At 41.7% G+C, this 19719-nt stretch overlaps 2 protein-coding genes across 5 annotated transcripts in view; one reads left to right on the top strand and one right to left on the bottom strand.

Annotated features, from left to right (window-relative positions):
- The window catches only part of TBC1D4 (TBC1 domain family member 4), a 160287-nt gene that overhangs the window by 42227 nt on the left and 98341 nt on the right, over positions 1-19719 (bottom strand). For all 4 annotated transcript variants that reach the window (XM_080917213.1, XM_080917211.1, XM_080917212.1 and 1 more), the window contains 5 exons: positions 18410-18514; positions 11700-11832; positions 6766-6857; positions 6450-6560; positions 4463-4582 (listed from right to left, as the gene is read on the bottom strand). In XM_080917213.1, the coding sequence (XP_080773339.1) occupies positions 4463-4582; positions 6450-6560; positions 6766-6857; positions 11700-11832; positions 18410-18514 (561 nt within the window). The remainder of the gene's footprint in view (positions 1-4462; positions 4583-6449; positions 6561-6765; positions 6858-11699; positions 11833-18409; positions 18515-19719) is intronic.
- Positions 13402-13875, top strand: LOC308420960 (low molecular weight phosphotyrosine protein phosphatase-like; the record flags this gene model as incomplete). The annotated part of the gene is made up of 1 exon (XM_080917216.1): positions 13402-13875. One exon carries the CDS (start codon positions 13402-13404, stop codon positions 13873-13875), a length of 474 nt encoding a protein of 157 aa, XP_080773342.1.

Consider the following 19719-nt stretch of genomic DNA (forward strand, 5'->3'; position numbering starts at 1 on the left):
GATATTTACATATGATTCACAACAGTAGTAACAAAATAGTTCCATGGTTGGGGAGGTCACCACAACCTGGGGAACTGTATAAAAGGACTGCGGTACTAGAAAGGTTGAGAACCACTATTCCAAATGCTGCTAAAGCTGCTGGGGTGTGTCCACACTTTAAGAATAAAATGTCCCATAGAGCATAGAGAGTCACAGTGGTGAGGTAAATAGCAAGCTTCATACTCTACATCAGAATCACCTGTAGTGCATCTATACCTCAGTCCCCATTGATATAATGAGCTCAGGGCTCCTTTTCTGAAAAGCCCCGTGAAAGGTAATAGCAGCCCGTTGCCATAATCACTGAGCCACCTCATCTCTGTTATGCTTGCAGACCAGGGAGAGGTTCCGCCCAGTAGCTGACTCAGACAGATACAGACACCCACAGCCAAACAGTGGGTGGCGCTTGGGGTCTCTAATGGAAGAATAGGAGAAAGGACTGTGGGCCCAGAAGTGGACAAGAACAACACAGGAAAACCAACAGAGTCAATTGACCTGGGCTGCTGGGGCTCTCAGAGTCTGAACCAGCAACCAAAGAACATACATGGGCTGGACGCTGATCTCTCTGCACATATGTAGCAGATGTGCAGCTTGACCTTCATGTGGGTCCTGAACAACAGGAATGGGGGTTATCCTGTACATGGAATATGTTCTACCTGGGCTGCCTAGTCTGACCTCAGTGGAAGAGGACGTGCCTAAAGTTAAATAGCCTAGCATGTGATCGTGATCAAGGAGACTAGCAAAGAGGCTCAATCCTCTTCACTGCCTATCTCTGTAAGTTCTGTTTGAAGACGAAAGTAAAGGACTGCCTGCGCTCCACTGGATAACCCTGCATCTATGCACATAAGAACAGTATTAGCTGGACACAGTGGGATATAAATATATTCCCACCATAATGACGACGTCCCACTGACTTCTAAGCCCCAGCCTGTCTGTGACAAGTCTTTTAAACTGAGATCTTGCAATGACTTTTCTCAAGAGACCCTAATTATGCACATTTAAATATATTAACGTGACAAGATAATTTATAAGCAAATGGACTGTGAATTTAGAGTGGGCTCCTAAGGTAATAAGCACATTCACTCTGGCAGCCCTGTCAGTTATTCGCATGTCCTCCCTGACAGAGCAACAGCACCAAGTTTTGTGTTGGTTAAGTCATGCTTTCACAGTGGCACATGACCTGAGAGGGACAAAATGTTGGCTTGGAGTGTGTTGCCATCTGCCTTCCTTAGGGGCAAAACTCAGTAAAACATTTGCAATAGGGGACTTGAGCTCCTCATGCTAATAAATTCCCCCAAAAAACACTACTTGGAATAGCCTAGGATGGATGGAGAGACTGACGGACAGATGATAAATTGATTGATTGGTTGGTTGGTTGATTGATTGATGATAGCTAGGTAGATAAATAGGTAAACATACATATATACATACATACAGTTTTGAGTTAACTGCTAAATGACACATACAACACCGTTTTACAATAACGGCAGCCAGGTTGAACAGTACTCTAAGTGATGTCTGTCTTTCGGTTCATTTACTTCTCACCACCTCCCCAGGCAAGGCACACACCACTGCCCCACTCCCAGAACACACTGAAGTGGAACAAAAACATCTCTATTCCTCGTGTCTTCTTCTACTTTCTGGTTGCTAATGGCGTCACACCATGAGGTAAGGAACTAATAAAAAGCAAAGCTTGCTTTTGGCTCACAACTCTAGTTCAAGGTCAAGAGGGCATGTCCATCCCGGACCTTCCTGCTGGCAAAGTGAGGTGGTGCAGGGCATCTCATGGTGACAAAGGAAGCACAACAAACCTGACCAAGCTGGCTGGGACAGCAGCCCCACTCTGGAGCTAATCTATTCACACATCGGTCAACTAGATATGTGAATAAGTTAATCACCTCAGCAAGACTCCTCCTATTCTCTCCTAATAGAGGTTACACTTCCCTACGAGTTTTGAATGAGATAATCCATAACCCATCCTAATAACAGGTAGTCTAGCTTCTGCCCAGCATGAGGAAGCTGGAGTCCTCCCCTCCTGACATGGTGAACATAGTGCGGCTTCTGGGGTACAGCAAGCACAGAAGCCGTGCCTGAGCCTAAAAGGTACGTGTCGGCAAACATAAGCTGAGGGACAGCTCAGAAAACAGCGCTGGACTCAGAACGGTCAAAGACCGGAAAATGGAGAATATCTCAGGAGCCTTGACTAGAGGTATGTCCAAGCTGTAGGTCATAGCATGTGACCAACAATAGCCATGAATGTGGCACAGCACCATTTGTCATGTAGAAATCAAACTCCAGAAGTCACATTTCACCCAGCCAAGATGGCTGTCAGGTGTAGACAGGAAAGGTGCTCCCAGGTTCTCGTGACTGAAAAAACTAGGAGCTGAGTAGAGCATGTACATTTATGTGCACAATCTCAGCACATAAGTGTGGTTGATGTCGATATGCAGGTGTGGGTAGGTACAAGATAAGGCAAGGCCTGTGATTGGGCAGTGAAAAAGAAAGGCGGGCAAAAGTTTTTTTTGTTTTTTTTTTTTTTTTTTTTTTTTTGAGAGGTGGGAAAGATAGAAGAAGAAGAAAAGGAGGAGAAGGTTGACTCACCCCATGTGGCTTTAAATAGCTATGGATATCTTATAAGGGATGGATTATTATAGGACAATTTGTCTTCTTTAGGTGGGCAGTTTGTATCAATATCAGTTGGCTCTGAATTTATTGTGTGGACATTTTGTGGAGTGAGAATTTACTGATATAAATCTGATTGATAAATTACAAGCTTCTAGAGTTTTGATTTTGTTGGGAATTGTGACAATAACCACAGAGGGCGGATGCTGGGAATGTGAGCAGAGACCTCAACAGAGACTCGTAAGAGGGCAGCCACTGCTGGGGCCAGAGAGTAGCCGGTGCCAACGTGAGAGTAGCCATGGAGGCAGAGAGACTGCCGGGGACAGAGAGTAGCGAGGGGAGAGGGGTAGCATGGCACGGTGCACGGAACCATTTCACATTTTTCTAATATTTACCACAATATATAAGTCTAAGTTAAATCCAACAAGAGTTGCTTCTGGCTTCCACCCTTTGCTTTGCAGTTCCCTTCTCCCCTGATGTCATGAACATTAGTATTACCATACAGATAACCATCCTCTGATGGAGACCATTCAGCTGCATGTGATCTAACACTCCCTTCACCCCTCTGTGGCTACTATACCCCAACTGCAATCAGCACCATCAGCCTGCTCAGACTTTACCTCCCTGCGTAAGGCACCTTCCTCTGTGAATGCTTGCTCCTCACCTCCTCCTCTAATACTCAGCTAGACTTCCCTTCACAAGCTGTACCTTCCCTCACTAAGTAGGCTCCCCACACCAAGCATCCTCTTCTGCTGTGGGCTGTCTCCTGTAGTCTGGCTCTTGGACCACAAAGGCATCATTCACACTTGGAAAATGGCAGTCCAGGCCTAAGACTTTATGACTCAGAAAGAGGAGTCCCAAGTGTAAAAGGGAACATTGTGCTAACATTTAAATTAAACGTATAAAATTTCTAAACTGTATACATAATTTTCTACTACTTCATACTGTTTTTAATATTTTATGTCAGCATCTAATTGGGGACAAATGAAAGGCAGACATTTTACAATACATTATGACATATCAAAACATGTAAAGTTCTTAAAGAATTACACATCAGAATTCGATTTCCCATTTCTACACATACATATCTCTAACAAAAAATCTCTGTGGCTTGATGTCAGATTTCAGAGGTCAGAGATTGTACTGGCTGGTTTTGTGTCAACTTGACACAAACTGGAGTTATCACAGAGAAAGAAGCCTCAGTTGAGAAAAGCTCCATGAGATCCAGTTGTAAGGCATTTTCTCAACTAGTGATCAAGGCGGGAGGGCCCAGCCCATTGTGGGTGGTGCCATCCCTGGGCTGGTAGACCTGGGTTCTATAATAAAGCACGCTGAGCAAGCCAGGGGAAGCAAGCCAGTAAGTGACATCCCTCCATGGCCTCTGCATCAGCTCCTACTTCCTGACCTGCTTGAGTCACAGTCCTGACTTCCTTTGTCAATGAACAGCGATATGGAAGTGTAAGCTTAATAAACCCTTTCCTCCCCAACTTGCTTCTTGGTCATGATGTTTTGTGCAGGAATAGAAACCCTGACTAAGACAGAGACCAAACCTAGACCTCTGAGAAGGAAACTTGTTTTATAAGATTTCTAAGACATAGATAGTGCTGACAGGTAGCCCAGCCTAGCTGTCCACCCCAATCTTGCCTCTGATTCTCAATACAGGGATTAAAAGATTATGTTATTGCAGTATTAACCAAATAAAAATTATCCTAACAGCACCCCTTGATGAAGTCTTCAGTGATCTGATCATAAGTAAAGCAAAAAAAAAGATGTGTCTACCTAAAACATCCCCGTTCAATCTTACCCTGGAGAAGATATTTTCCAAGGAAGAAGTTAAGGATCTTTTCGCTTTGTTTTTCAGAACATCAAGCTTGAACCTCCCACCACTTGTAGAATTTTCTGGGATTGTACTATTTGGAATAATCTAGGAAAAGAAAAACAGCAAGGTTACAGTGTCAACACACCTGCAGTTAAATGAGGTTTTAAATGCAGGCTCAGGAGTAAGCAGTTAAAAAATGCAAGCATTCTTCAAGTTGCTCAATTAAGAAGTAATAATTTAGGTTCCATGCTGCGAACACAAAGACTATAAGGAAGGGAGCTTAGTATTGTAAGTAATAAAATAGAAATAAAATCTTCTTTCCCTGTGTCTTCATTTCATACACATTTTCCTCACTTCATTTACCAAAGATTAAAAACTCAGGATGCCAGTTTTTCTGCCACTTTTCCGTTGACTACTACCATCCCTTTCCAAAGTGTCTGTACTGTGTGCCAGTAGTCATCGGGGCAAATAAGTTTCAAAGAGCAGAAAACTCTGTAACCCACGCTGCAATCGAATGATGCTTCTGTAAAAATCTCTTTTCCAGGCTGGAGAGGTGGCTCAGTGGTTAAGAGCCCAGGTTAGATTTCCAGCAAAAACACAGTCGATCACAGTCTTTCTTAACTCCAGTTCTCGGGGACCCAGTGCCTTTTCTGACCTCTGTGGTCACTCATGCTCACACATGGACAGACAGACACAGGTGCAGGGCAAAACGATCATACAGACAAAATAAATAAATCGTAAACAACAACGACAACAAACCCTCCATTTTTATTTGTATGTGGTCATGTACTTTTCAGATTAGTAAAGTTCCATTGGTAACATGAATCACTGAGGTGCCCACGGTTAGGTGCTCTGTGTTTTTAATCCCATCAGAGTTCTCTACTGCCATGAGAAGGGGAAGCTAGGGGAAACCCTGAGAGGAGGCCCTCAAGCACTAGATAAATGTGAAATACGTTGATGTCAATGCAAAGAGAAGCGCTCTGTTTTAGGGGAATTTATCTCCTAGGCAAACATAATGTCATACAAAGGTCAGGGAAGAACAGAGACTGAAAGAGCAAACTAGGCTGCTGGCTTCAGGCCGGTGCAGGAGCCCCCAAAGGGCCACATCGGATCACCCTCTGCATCTCTGGAGGGGAGGATGAGACGGCTCAGCTAACAAAGGAGTTTCTGCCTGCATGACCGCCTGAGTTAGACTCGTGGGAGATTTCTGGGAAGAGAGAAGTGAGTCCTGCACACTTTCCTCTGACCTCCACACTGCTGCACACTCAAAACACACAAAATGCACTGAGGAGAGAATCAGCAGCTTCTAATTCTGCCTCTGGGGAGGCCAAGGCAGGGAGACTTGGGGTTTGGGGTAAGCCTGGGCTCCATGTCAAATGTCCAGACACAAAAATAAGTTACTGATGCAAATAGTGCAGTGAAATTACAAGGCTAAGATTTATCTGTGTACTTAGGTGTGCGTGTGAGATCCTTCTGATGGTGGGCTAGTGGTTTTTTGTTTCTTTGATGGTTTTTGTTTGCTATTCACCGTGCAGCTGAGAATTTATTCAAAGCTATGGGCTCAGACATGCCATCCTCCCGATTACAGTGGAGCAGACACGCACACGGATGACGATTGTCCTTGTTCAGATAAAACAGGCGTACAAGTATGTAAACCAAAAACTCATAGATCAATGTCATTTTAGCATGTATTCATTTTCTGTATGTTGTGAACATACAGGGTTGCCTTTCTTACTACCCAAAATACCAAATTATTTTACATTTTGAAACTATGATTCCATGAGCCAATGTTGGCTAAAATTTCCCATAGACTTCATAAACACTGGGCTTTTTTAAGGCACAGTAGGCTTTCACGCTAACAAAGATGAGAGCCCAAGTGAAGAATTCTCTCCCATGTCTTGTGTGTTCCTTTAACTACATGTGTGAATTAATGCACAGACAGACATAAGCCGAGGAGGAGGTCTGTTCTCACCGCTGGCCCTTCCCCGATGTGCACGTGGGTCTTCTGCTTGGCTTCACAGAGCTGCCTCAAGTGCAGAATCACAAGCTCGTTCTCCTCCTGGTCGCTGATGGGTTTCATTTTCTGTCGAAAACAGGAGAGCCAAGTCAGGCAAACCAGACTCGCTGCTCTGGGTGTGGCCTCAGCTAGACTCAAGTGTCCAGAGGATCTGTAGAAAGTTAGCCCTGGGGATGTTCGTCTCCCAGGCGATGGAACGTAAGTAAGAATTCAGTGATTGGATTCAGTGCTGCTCCCGATGTTTATTAAAGGAATCTGTGAATAGTGTTACCTGAACCCGTTCAAAGATGTCAGCTTGCTCATTATCCGTCAGCGAAGAGAGGTGCCTCTGGATTACCAGCTTGGCTCGTGGTGGGTAGAGACCTGAAAGATAGGGATGTGTGAGGTGGAGTCTGGCTGCAGAGGCACGTCGGCCAATACAGGACTACTGAAACAGGGGTGATCCGCTCCCCTTGAGGCTTCCATTTAAATAAACTAAAACTTCGTTTAGGACCATTATTCCATGAAATACTTTACTTCTCTGTGTTGAGATGTGTACAAATCTTTCCGTTGTTTCTCGTTGTCATTTTGTTGTCCACGTCAGCTTCAAATCCTGTCTCGTCAGAAACCTCTGTGCTGTGTAGCATCCCTTTCCATGTGTGCTAGACCATAAATCCCAGAATATATTACACACACACACACACATACATACACATACACACATATACACACACACATACACACACACATACACACATACACACACATACACACACATACACACACACATACACACACATACACACACATATACACACACATACACACATATATACACACACATATACACACACACATACACACACATACACACATATATACACACACATATACACACATACACACACACATACACACACACATATATACACACACATACACACACACATACACACACATACACACATATATACACACACATATACACACATACACACACACATACACACATATGTACACACACATATACACACACATACACATATACACACACATACACACGTATATATACACACATACACACATATATACATATACACACATACACACATATATACACACACATATACACACATATACAAACACATACACACACATACACACATATATATATACACACATACACACACCTACACACATACACACATATACACACACATACACACATACATACACACACACACACATACACACACACACACACACACATATACACATATATACACACACATATACACACACATACACACACACATACACACACATACACACATACATGCACACACATACACAAATACACACATATATACACACATGCACACACACATACACACATATACAAAAACATACACACACATACACACATACATACACACACATACACATACATACACACATACACACATACACACATATGCACACACATACACACATATATACACACACATACAAACACATACACACACATACACACACATACACACACATACATACACACATGTACACACACACATATACACACACAGAGTTTGTATTAAGTTCTTGGATTATTGTCTCCATAAGGATGTTTCTATTTTTAATTTTTTTTCATAAGGGGAAAGTTTCATTCACAGTTACAACGATTAAGTGAGCACCCATTGTAAAGATACAGGTTACCTGTCCCTTTAAGTACAGCTGCTGTATTTGGATTATAAAGAAACAATCTAAAAAAAAAAATTTTAAAGACCATCTAGCTATATGTAATATATGGGAAACTTTTAAATGGACTAGCAATTTTAAAAAATAATTTGGTATTGATTGATCAAGATGGTGCTTGCTGCCAAGTATGAACCCCAGAAACCAAATGGCCGGAAGTGAGAAGTAACTCATACAAGTTGTCCTCTGCCCTCCACTCGTGCTCTGTCACACTAGGACCCACATTCCACTATACGTGACAACTAAATAAATACAACTTTCAGATGACAAGACGGCACTGCAAGGTCCTCACTCTCAGGCCGTGGTAAATACAGTCTGGAACATCAAGCCATAGTTTTAGCATTTCCCACACATCCATTACTCTCACTTACAATGGTTAAGACCGAGTTGCTGACTGAAAACGCTTTCTTATGACTTAATTTGGTATAACAGAGTTTAAATACGAGCACTACCGTGTTTTATGAGCCTACTGTTAAGTTTTCTGATTGGATTTCTAAGGAAAACACCAAGTGTCAGCTAACTGAAGCAAGCCAATCTTGTTCGAGTTTTAGCTGTATGTGTGGGTGAATTTGGGGGGGGGAATGGAGGGATGTTCTCCTGTGCAAGTGCTGTGGAAGACAGAGGTTGATGTTGGATGTCCTTCTTCTCCCTCTTCCACCTTAGTCTGGAATGCCATTTCAGCTTCTGCTCGACTGTCTTGCCATCTGTCCCCTAAGACACAAGACACATGTCTGCCCCTTCCACCCCAATGGGCAAACAGGCTCGTGCCACCGTGCCTGCCCTCTGCAAGTGTGCTAAATGTAGGTCCTCACACTTACACTGCTCTCCACCCGCTTAGCCACCTCTTCAGCATCTAGGCTTCCATCACTTGGTGAGAATTAACCCATATCTCTTCAGATTAACAGATCTCTTCAGAAGAGCTGGCTCTCACAGACCTGGCTACAAGCACACCTGCTGAAATTCACTATGAGGCAGGAACAGGGACAAGGAACTTTTCAGCCCCTTCTTTCTCTCTGAAGAACATGAAAGATTCTGTGGAGAGCGGCAGAAGGAATGCTGCAATCTATTCAGATGGTAAGAAGCATGCATAAGCCCGGCTTCTTATGCTACAAAGGCTCCCTAAGAGGCCCTCAGACGACATCATATTGATTCTCAGATGACATATTATCCATATCGGTTCTCAGATGAGATTTTAGCATATTGATTCACACCCCTGTGTGAAAAAAGAAGAAACTTTCATGCTGCCTGCAGACTGTGAGCTAACAAAGCCAAACATCAGATTGGATCAGAATTGACAGGGCCAGAATTGGATCCTGGATGAATTAAAAAAAATAAATAAATAAAACTGGTGAGGAACAATGAAGGCTTTTATTTGGATGAGAGCTAATGTCAACGTTCACTTCCTGTTCTGAGCATTGTCCTGTGCTACAGACAGCATAAATAATAGTGACTCAGAAAACTCTACAGCCATTCCAAAAAACCAAACTGTCAAAGATCTTTCAAACTTAATACTTGTGTTTTCTTATGTGTTTTTTTTTTTTTAACAGATATGCTATCTCTGCAAGTGAGTAAGTTCGGTTTGCATTGACCAGGATGTAGCCAGACATGGTGGTGCATACTTTTAATCCCAGAAGTCAGGAGGTAGAGGCAGGAGGATTTCTGTAAGTTAGAAGCCAGCCTGGTTTACATAGAGAGTTCCAGGACAGCCAGGACTACATAGAGACCCTGTCTCATAAAAAGGAAAGAGGAAAAGGAATCCATGCCGGATCCAGCATCTCTTTTTTCTGTCCTGGGATCAGGATACAACTCTCAGATACTCTTTCTATGCCTGCCTGTGAGTCACCATGCCTCCCCCATGATGATAATGGACTAAACCTCTGAAACTGTTAGCCAGCCTCACTCAAGTGCTTTCTCTCATAAGACGGCTGTGCTCATGGTGTTCAGAGCAATGGAACACTGTCTAAGACCGGAAGGTTTGCAGTACCAGCCATGATTCCCTTCTTGGTGAGAGGATCTTAAGGGCAATCAGAGAACTGTGAGTCATCCTCAAGGTGTGCAAACCACCTGAGAAATGGCTTCCGAAACTTCCTCAGAAGTTTGCCCTTTCTCTTACATGTAGGGGTTTGACAAGTTTGGGAGCCAATCTGCCTAGAATGTACTTCTAAATAAGCAGTTGCTGTTAAATAAATGCTTGGGATTAGTAAGTCCAGGTTGTTACTGGCTGCTTTTATCATGTGTTTTGTTTTGATTTTTGATTTTTTTTTTTTTTTTTTTTTTTTTTTTTTTTTTTGCTGATTACAACTTTTCTGTCTTTCAGGAGTAAAAATATTTTTCTCTTTTAATTCTTTTTTTTTTTGGTGTTGTTGTTTGGTTTGTGTACACTGAGAACTTTCTTAGATTCAGCTGGAATATCTTATGGATATGTAAGTGGATGTGATCTCTCTCCCTCTTTACAGTTAGCTAATCATACAAATCACTATCCACATAGATCAGAATGCTCCCTTCACCAGCCACATAAACACACACACACACACAAACACACACACACACACACACACACTCCTTCCATTTGGTCACATGCATTCCATTTGGCAAATGGTTCCTATGTTTTAAAGTAATAACCACTTTTTAAAAATCACCCTTATAAACTCTAAGACCTGAACGTTAGCTTCAAATAGTTTTAGACCCTAGAGTTGTGTGGATATTCAATAAATCTACACCCTATCACATGCTTGTTTGGTGCCCATGAAATAGAATTGACACCCGGAAGCCACAGTGACTTTAGCAGCCTCCCTGTGGACTTTGCTCTGTTTTCACCCATTACAGCATCTATCATCCAGAACTGCGGGTCTCTACTCACATGCCTGTCTTCCCCTGTAGACTAAGAGGTTTCTGGAAGCACCGTGTGTGTCAAACATCTCTGCATCCCCAGCATATCCTGCCTGGTCCACAGAGAACAACTGACCAGTGTTACCAGATAGCATCTAAGCTCAGATTTAGAAGAAAAAAAAATGCTTCATAACACCCTTCCATTATCTTAACTCTTCCAAAGATGCCAAAAAGCCAAGCAAGCTTTGCGACAGTTCTCAACTTTCAAAATAAAGGAATCTATCACCAAGTGAGAGAGAGAACAGAAGGAAATAATTGAACAGTCTTTAGGGAGTTTGCATCTCTCCCTTCACTCAGCAAATGTTTGCTCAGTCCCCACTGAGCACATATATAACCAGTCATAAGAACTGTGGGAAATACAAGCTCTTGGCTTGAATTTGCCTTCAGAAAAAAAGGGGGGAGGGGGAGAAAGGCAAGCATGCAGAAGGGGCTGATGGCACAGCTCAGTTTGACTGAGCTTGAGAAACGCTCTGGGGGTTCTTGTTCACAGTGAAACAAAGAGCTGTTCAAGGACAGTGGGGACGTCGGTGTGTCAAGGTGCCAAAGCAAACTCAAGTCCCGCCAAGCCCTGCTCTATGGTACCTTCGATTCTCTCACAGAGCTTATGCAGAGAGTGCATGGGGCAGGCCTCACACAGCTTGATCTGCGTCTTGGCACTCTGCAGCGCAGCGGCCGTGCTGAAAGCTTGCTTCAGAGTCAGCATGACCTCATCCACCTGCAAGAAGAAACAGAACTCTTGTCTATAAAAATTGGCTTTCACGGAAACATTAAAAAAAAAAAAACCAGCCATGTGAGCGCATATAGATGGCTGACTAAATAATAAATAATAGAATTCTGATGACTAACAGAGCTGGCAGAGAACAAACAGCAAGTCTTGAAGTCGGATCTTTCATCCATATAATTAAACGCTAGACGAAATAAGACTATTGCCGTCTGTGGTATATAATACGGATCTATTATTGGATTGCTGTTTTCAAGTCCCAGGGGCAGCTATGCTATCACAGACAGTTTAATTAGCAGGTCAAGTCTCTGCTTAATTAAATGGCTTATCAGATAAAACATCTCTTTGGAAGTTTCCTTGGATATATATTGGGAACAACAAATTAGAGTCAATGTTCAATTGTGCTAATAGGCACCCTATTCTTCTAGGTTGTTCTTACGAGTAAATAAAGCTTGGTTTGAGTAGAGCTCTGAGGATAAATAATCTCAAGTTAAATACCAGTGGGGAAATCTATGAATTCTGTTGGTCTTGTGGTTACACTGTCTGATTTATTACCATCTGACTTATAATTTGTGGTTCTAAGTTCTTGCATCTACATTCGTAAGACCTGGCTCCCACTGTGGGGTCAGCAGCCCGGAATGTAGCCTATTTTCTGCATTGCTCTGGAACTTGGCCAGCATTCGAACCAACTATCTAGTATCCTAGTTACTCTTGTAAAGTCGCTCTTTGTCTTCCTCAAGCTTCAGCCCTTTCTCTGTGACATAATCACTAATGGAAGGGAAGCTGTCCCCACACGTGGTAGGATTCTGGTAAAATTCTGAAACCCTCATGGCAGAGATGTTGGATCCCAATGGTCTCATCTCAACCAGATCTGGTAAACAAACCCTCCTTTCACGAATAGGACAATATGTTTTCCCTCTGTTCTTCCTTTTCTTCCATAGCCGAGTCTAAGAATAAGTTGCTCTAAAAGAATATCAATCTACTTTTTTTATATGAAGCAAAGATGAATCTTGGATATACAAAAACCTTACTACCCAGGAAAACTGCAAGGAGACTTGAAAAACCTAAGCAACCGGCCATCGCTGTGGGACTTCATGGTATAAGGAGCCTCAGAAACGCATTGGAATAATTTTACAACATTCTATAAAGATGGATTTCCTAAAATGTCACCTTATACTACAAATAAAAATAAAAATTCCCTGTTGTTAGAACTAAAAGTGTTTACTGCCTTTGTATTTTTGTTTCACTTACTTAATTTTCTATTTAAAATAAATTTAGTTATTTATGCCTATGCTTCTTTATTTTATTTCTTGTTTCTCATTTATGTTAGACACTGAAGGGGCTGTCAATAGATTTAATAGTACATAGCATATATACATATATACCTATATATGTGTGTGTGTATATATACATATATATTGTGCATACAAATACTGTGTGTGTGTGTGTGTGTGTGTGTGTGTGTGTGTGTGTGTGTGTAGTGTTTGTTTCTTAAATGTTTCTTGTGAAACATCTCCTATAGAAATATTGGATATCGGCGCCAGGGTCAGCGCCGAAAGAAACATGGCAGAGGTTGGGTTCAAGTCAGTGCTGTTCGTGTGTCTCGGTAACATTTGCCAGTCACCCATTGCAGAAGCAGTGTTCAGAAAACTGGTCACTGATGAAAAGGTTTCAGATAACTGGGTCATCGACAGCAGCGTTTCCGACTGGAACGCGGGCCGGCCCCCATACCCAAGAGCTGTCAGCTGCCTAAGAAATCATGGCATTAGCACAGCCCATAAGGCAAGACAGATTACAAGAGAAGACTTTGCTACATTCGATGATATACTATGTATGGATGAAAGCAATCTGGGAGATTTGAATAGAAAAAGTCATCAAGTTAAAAACTGCAAAGCTAAAATTGAGTTACTTGGGAGCCATGATCCACAGAAACAGCTCCTTATTGAAGATCCCTATTATGGCAATGACTCTGACTTTGAGGTGGTGTACCAGCAATGCCTTAGGTGCTGCAAGGCCTTCCTGGAGAAGACTCACTAGCTGGTCCTACCCACCACCATTGAGCAACTGCCTACTCACCTCTGCTATGCCCAAGGGTGGTGGCAGTCCCATTCCCCACCTCTCTTTTCAGCTGACTTACTGCATATCTTTAAAATAATTGTAGGTGGAAATTAGGCATATGTTCAGAAGGATAAAAACATTTGAATTGGACAGTTTAAGGTGTGGCTAAGCATTCTTAGACTAACTAAATCTTGCCATAATTACAAAATAGTGGAACAGCAAATATGGAACAAAAGAAAACCCAATAACGTAAGAATGACCTACAAGCTCTAGGTCAACCACTGAGCCCAGCAAACCTGGGTAGCCTAGTCTAACTGAAGAGCATGGCCAGCACCCAGTGGTGCTGTCTGCTTGCCTTATACCTCTCTATTACAGACTCTTATTGTGACAATATCTCCACCCAGGGCAGCCTTCCATTTACCCTTAGAAGAGTTTAAACTCTGAGGGTATCAGGTGTTTGAGAGGGAGAAGCTGGATGTGATGGGCCTGGAACTCCAGCAGGCCTTCCTGGGCTATATAGTGACAGCCTGTCTGAAAAAGAAATAAAAGTAATAAAAGATGGGACCCACAATTGGGGGTTTTTGAGCTTTGTTCCTACTTGAGCCACTTTGCTTTAAAAAAAGTAAGTGTGCTTAAATAGTGGTATGAGTTTGTAAGTGTTCTCTATCAACATTTTACAAAGTGACAGGCAAGCATAAATAAATTTAGTGTATTTTCAGAAAAGGGAACTCAAATTTATATGGATGTATGTCAGTAAGGATTGTGAATTAAACTGGGACGTTATCACATACAAGTAAAATACAAAAATAAATATTGGATATCCATGTTCTCTTCTTTACTTCCAGATGAAACAAGAAGCCATTTCAATGTGACTGAAATGTGACTATTAACCTCTCTTTACCATAAATACTATTGTTACTATTAAAAATTCCTCGTAATGTACAAAATGTTACATGTTTCCTTTTCTAAAACTCACCACTTTTTCAGATAGCCTATAAATTCTGTCACAAGGTTAGTGCACTTAAAATTTCAAATTGGATCATTATAAATACAAGGAAAACATCACAGATCATGTCAGAAGGGCAAAAGCAAATGGACAGGCAGAAATGTCAGTCATACGGACAAAAAGCAAACATTCTTGGCGGTCACTGTCTGGCACAGTTCCCATCTCTCCAAACAGCAAAATTACACAGAGAAAAATCTACTCGTATTAATAATAAGACAATCTATAGTGAAGATAATATCTGTAGATATAATATACTAACCTTAAGCACTGTATTATTTTGGGCCAAAAATAACTGGAGAGCATTTAGTCATCTTTTGCGGGAAAGCACCTTCAATTTTTCAAGGTACCCACTGAGTACTAGCATTTTAACAGCAGCTAATAGAAGGCAACGCTCAGCTAAAGATGCTGACTAGTTACAAGATGGAGCATTCCCTGTAACTGCTAATTTAAGCCTCTGAAGGACACCCACCTATGTTTAAATATTCATACCATTGTCCATGTGCCCAGTTATGTCCTATGTCTCCTGCTCTGAGGCCAAACAGTATCAATACTTGTATTTTCCTCTAAATAAAAAACTCTTACAAATTAGTTCTGTTTCTTACAACATCAGTCTGGCTTCCTCACCACCTTCCACAGAACCCCCAAACTGGACTCTGTCCCTTGTCTATCCTCCACATATTGCTTGTTCCTCATATGTTAAAGATTTGGGGTTTTATTCATTCACATCAGATATGAAAAGAAGATAACTTCTAGAATATAAACCTCATTCTTCAATCAGTACACCAATATTTTATTTAAAATATTATTATATCACTAAAGGGTTAAGTCCACATAAACTCTAGATCAAGAATAGCATAGATCTTTTTCTCTTTAACTTAGTTACACTGTAATTATATATTTCCTATGTGTGTTTACAGTTTATGGTAGTTACTTATTAGTAAATGTAACTTTTTGACATTCTCTCAGTCATTTTGGAGAAAGAACTTTGAAGAAATTATATTTTCTATAAAACTTAAGCACTGATGATATTCACCTTCTCCCTAGGGGTAAGAAAGGAGAAACCAGAAAAGAACATCTCAGCCAGTGCACAGCCTGGCCTAACCAGTCCTAGAACTACTGTTTCCTTCACTGCAACTGTTACAAAGAAGCAAAGGAAAATGGTAAGTGTGTAGAGTTGGTGTGATTTGGGGATACTTTTGTCTTCTACAACTGCTAAGCACCAAACCTGCTCCCACGTGTTGCTGACTTGGCTTCTGTTCTGTTCTATTGGTCAGGGCCCGGCCAGTCTCTATTTCACAAAGAGCACAGAGTAGGTTTTTCTTCTGACTTGCAGTTCTTATACCACGTTATGTTTAAGAGTCTGACTGATAAGATTTGAAGAGAGGGGCCTTAAAAGATCATAGTTTGGATCTCTTCATTAATAATAATAATAATAATAATAATAATAATAATAATAATAATAATAATAATAATAATGAAACCCAAACTAAGCCTGACAGTGCCTTGTGGAACAAGAAGACACACACAGCCAGTGTGATCTGTGGCACCGACCCGAGTAGAGACGCGGAAAGTCTGCACACCCCACATCTTCTATTGCTATTGGCAGTTTCTAATGCAAAACCAACTAAGCCCTAAAAATGAAAGAAAGCCTGAAAACAAGACCATAAATACATGGAATTTACCATGTTCTCCCTCCTGAGCGAGGGATATAGTGAGCACCTCTGGCTGTCCCTGGACCAGGACAACCCCTGACCTCATGAGCAGTGTGATCATTCTCTTATAGGAAGGTCAAAAGCATAAAGGACAGCAAGAGGAGCCTGCCTAGCTGAAGAGCCATGAGCAGGGTGTGTGGATCCAAACATCAGGCTGCCCACTATGACCATCTAAGGACAACTCCCTCAAAGTTTATTCCAGGCCCCTAAATGGAATCTATTTACCTGCAGAGGTATGTGTGGATAATTACCAGATAACATTAATTATCTAGAGGGGAAAAAAACATGAAGCTCAAATGGCAAGTTTCTAGAATAAGAAACTGCTAAGGAATAGGCATTTCTTCTTCCCTAGAGAGACAGCTGGAGACCCAGAGGTCAGGGGTCAGAAAGCACATTTGCGCCAGCTTACTCCCAGGTCTTCAGTATCTTCTCAGTGTCCTCACCAGGAATGGGAAGGTCAGAGTTAAGTGTACCCGACACTAGTTGTGTTTAAGAAAATTGGGGTGATGGGCTGGGATTTAGCTAATTTGGTAAACTTACAAACCTGAGTTAAATCTCTACAAACGTGTAAAACTTCTGGGTGTGGTAGCTGTGTTTACAGTCCCAGTGCTGGGGAGGTAGAGACAAGAGGGTACCTGATGCTCACTGGCTAGCCAGCCCAGCCTAATTGATGACTGCCTTAGTTAGGGTTTTACTGCTGTGAACAGACACCATGACCAAGGCAACTCTTATAAGGACAACATATATTTGGGGCTGGTTTACAGGTTCAGAGGGTCGGTCCATTGTCATCAAGGCACACGCATGGCATCATCCAGGCAGACATGGCTCAGGAGAAGCTGAGAGTTCTACATCTTCATCTGAAGGTTGTTAGTGAAAGACTGGCTTCCAGGGAGCTAGGGTGAGGGTCTTAAAGCCCACACCCACAGTGACACACCTACTCCATCAGAGCCACACTTTCTAACAGTGCCACTCCCTGAACTGAGCATATAAAAACCATCACAATGACCACAAAGAAGATAAACATTTTTCCTGATGTCGATGATCTCCATGCATATGGGCATACATGCACATGTGCACACACAAAAATGCATGCAACATCCTTGCTTACACAACCATGTACACAGTCACATAATACAAATATAAAAATTAATGCTTTCCATAAATTCATCTTCAGGGGTGATGTAGACCTCTGGAGGTTTGTATTACAATGAAAGAGAAAGCTATGTGTGCATGAAAGAACAGAAAAAACATTGAGTAGAGAAAAATATCAATATATTTCTTGACCAGATGTATTTTCAAGCCTGCTTCATACAGTTCTTCTCAAACAAAGAAGGGGGAAACGGGCTCACCGATTCCAGAGAAACAAAATAAATGATGTGTTTTGAAAATTAAGACAAGTTCTTTACTCTCTGGGTGGAACTATTAATTTCTGATGCTATACCCACAAAGAAAAGAGATTAGTGCCCCTGTCACTACCCTTAAGCAAATGGAAACACAGCAGCTTTTCTCCTGTTCAGTCTTTTCCTCCCCGCCCCAAAAAACACCCACAAAAAAAAAAAAAAAAAAAAAAAAAAAAAAGCATGGTTATTCAATACTGTCTGTTAAAGCCAAGTGCCTACACTTAAAAGTGTCACGATGACCTGTCTGTGGCGCTCTACTTTTGTGCATCCTTCCAGAGTATAAACAGCTCTCGAGCCTTTTCTTTCCTCATTGAGGACTTGTCCCCAGCACATGAGATGTCTGTAAAACAGAGGGACCCACTGGCAGAGGCACCGGGAGGTGGCAGCCCACTTACCAGAGATTCGTTGGCACACTGGAACACATAACAGATGTACTGGCTCAGCCCTGGCTCCGGAGACTCCCGACAGATAAAGCCAAAGTGATCCACATGCTTTATTCCCTGGATGAAGGGGAAGAAACACAAGCAGTGCTTATGGGAATGTGTTCTGCAAAGATCAGCGTGTTTGCTACACTTTCCTAAGTCCACAAGCTTCTCCCTCATGGCAATGAGACAGAAGACATGGTGTTGTGGCAGGCTCACAGGATACCTGTTAGTGCAACAGATAAAAGGGGATATCCACTCCGACCCTTTGCTTTCTGACAAAAAAGAAAAAGAAAAAAAAATGCTACTGTGATGCACTTCTTGGTTTTTTTTTTTTAAGACTTATTTATTGTGTATACAACATTCTGCCTGCATGTATACTTGAAGGCCAGAAGAGGGCACCAGATCTCATTACAGATGGCTGTGAGCCACCATGTGGTGGCTGGGGATTGAACTCAGGACCTCTGCAGGAGGTGACAATGCTCTCAACCTCTGAGCCATCTCTCCAGCTGATCCACTTCTTATAATGAAAACGTGCTGTTTGCCAGTAACGAGTTTTCAATGTATTGTCCTAGAACAACAGTCAATGATTCACCATAAAACCCTTCCTACTCTACGTGGAGCTACGAATCTCAGGAAAAGTACAAGTGACAATTCTCAGATTAAATATACAGTTCCATAAAGCTTGTATGGAACATGCTGGAATATTTGTCAATGTATAGATACTGAAGGGACCACATAAAGAAAGATTGATATCTGTGTTCACTGTCTCTTCACTATTGCACGTTCCAATTATCCACACTCACAAGTCACTGTGATGTAAGATAAAGGATGTCAGCTAGATTTACTTTAGTTAAAACTTGACTCTTTGGGATGAGATGGCTCAGAAGTGAATTCATTCGGTGTACAAGCCTAGAAACCTGGGTTCACTCCCTAGAATCCACATAAAGGTGGGAACCAACCCCACAAAGTCATCCTCACGTGTACTGGGGTGTACAGGCATGTGCATACACACTAATACACACATGTGCACACGGTAATAATACATAAATATGTTTTCAAAGTTTTTAAAATGTAAAATGTATGATTTTAAAATGTAAGCTTTTAAAAATGTACAAGTGGAGTCTAAATACACACAGAGACCAGTAAGTAATCAGCACCTTATTTCAACAGCAAGCATGGCTATTTGAAAAGCTAGGTTGATAGAAAATACTAAGTGTTTCTGATACCACCTAAATTCAAATAAAATAAAAGTCCCTGGGGACAGATTCACACTTAAATTT

Source organism: Micromys minutus, assembly GCF_963924665.1.
Source record: "Micromys minutus genome assembly, chromosome: 5".
NCBI classification, from domain to species: domain Eukaryota; kingdom Metazoa; phylum Chordata; class Mammalia; order Rodentia; family Muridae; genus Micromys; species Micromys minutus.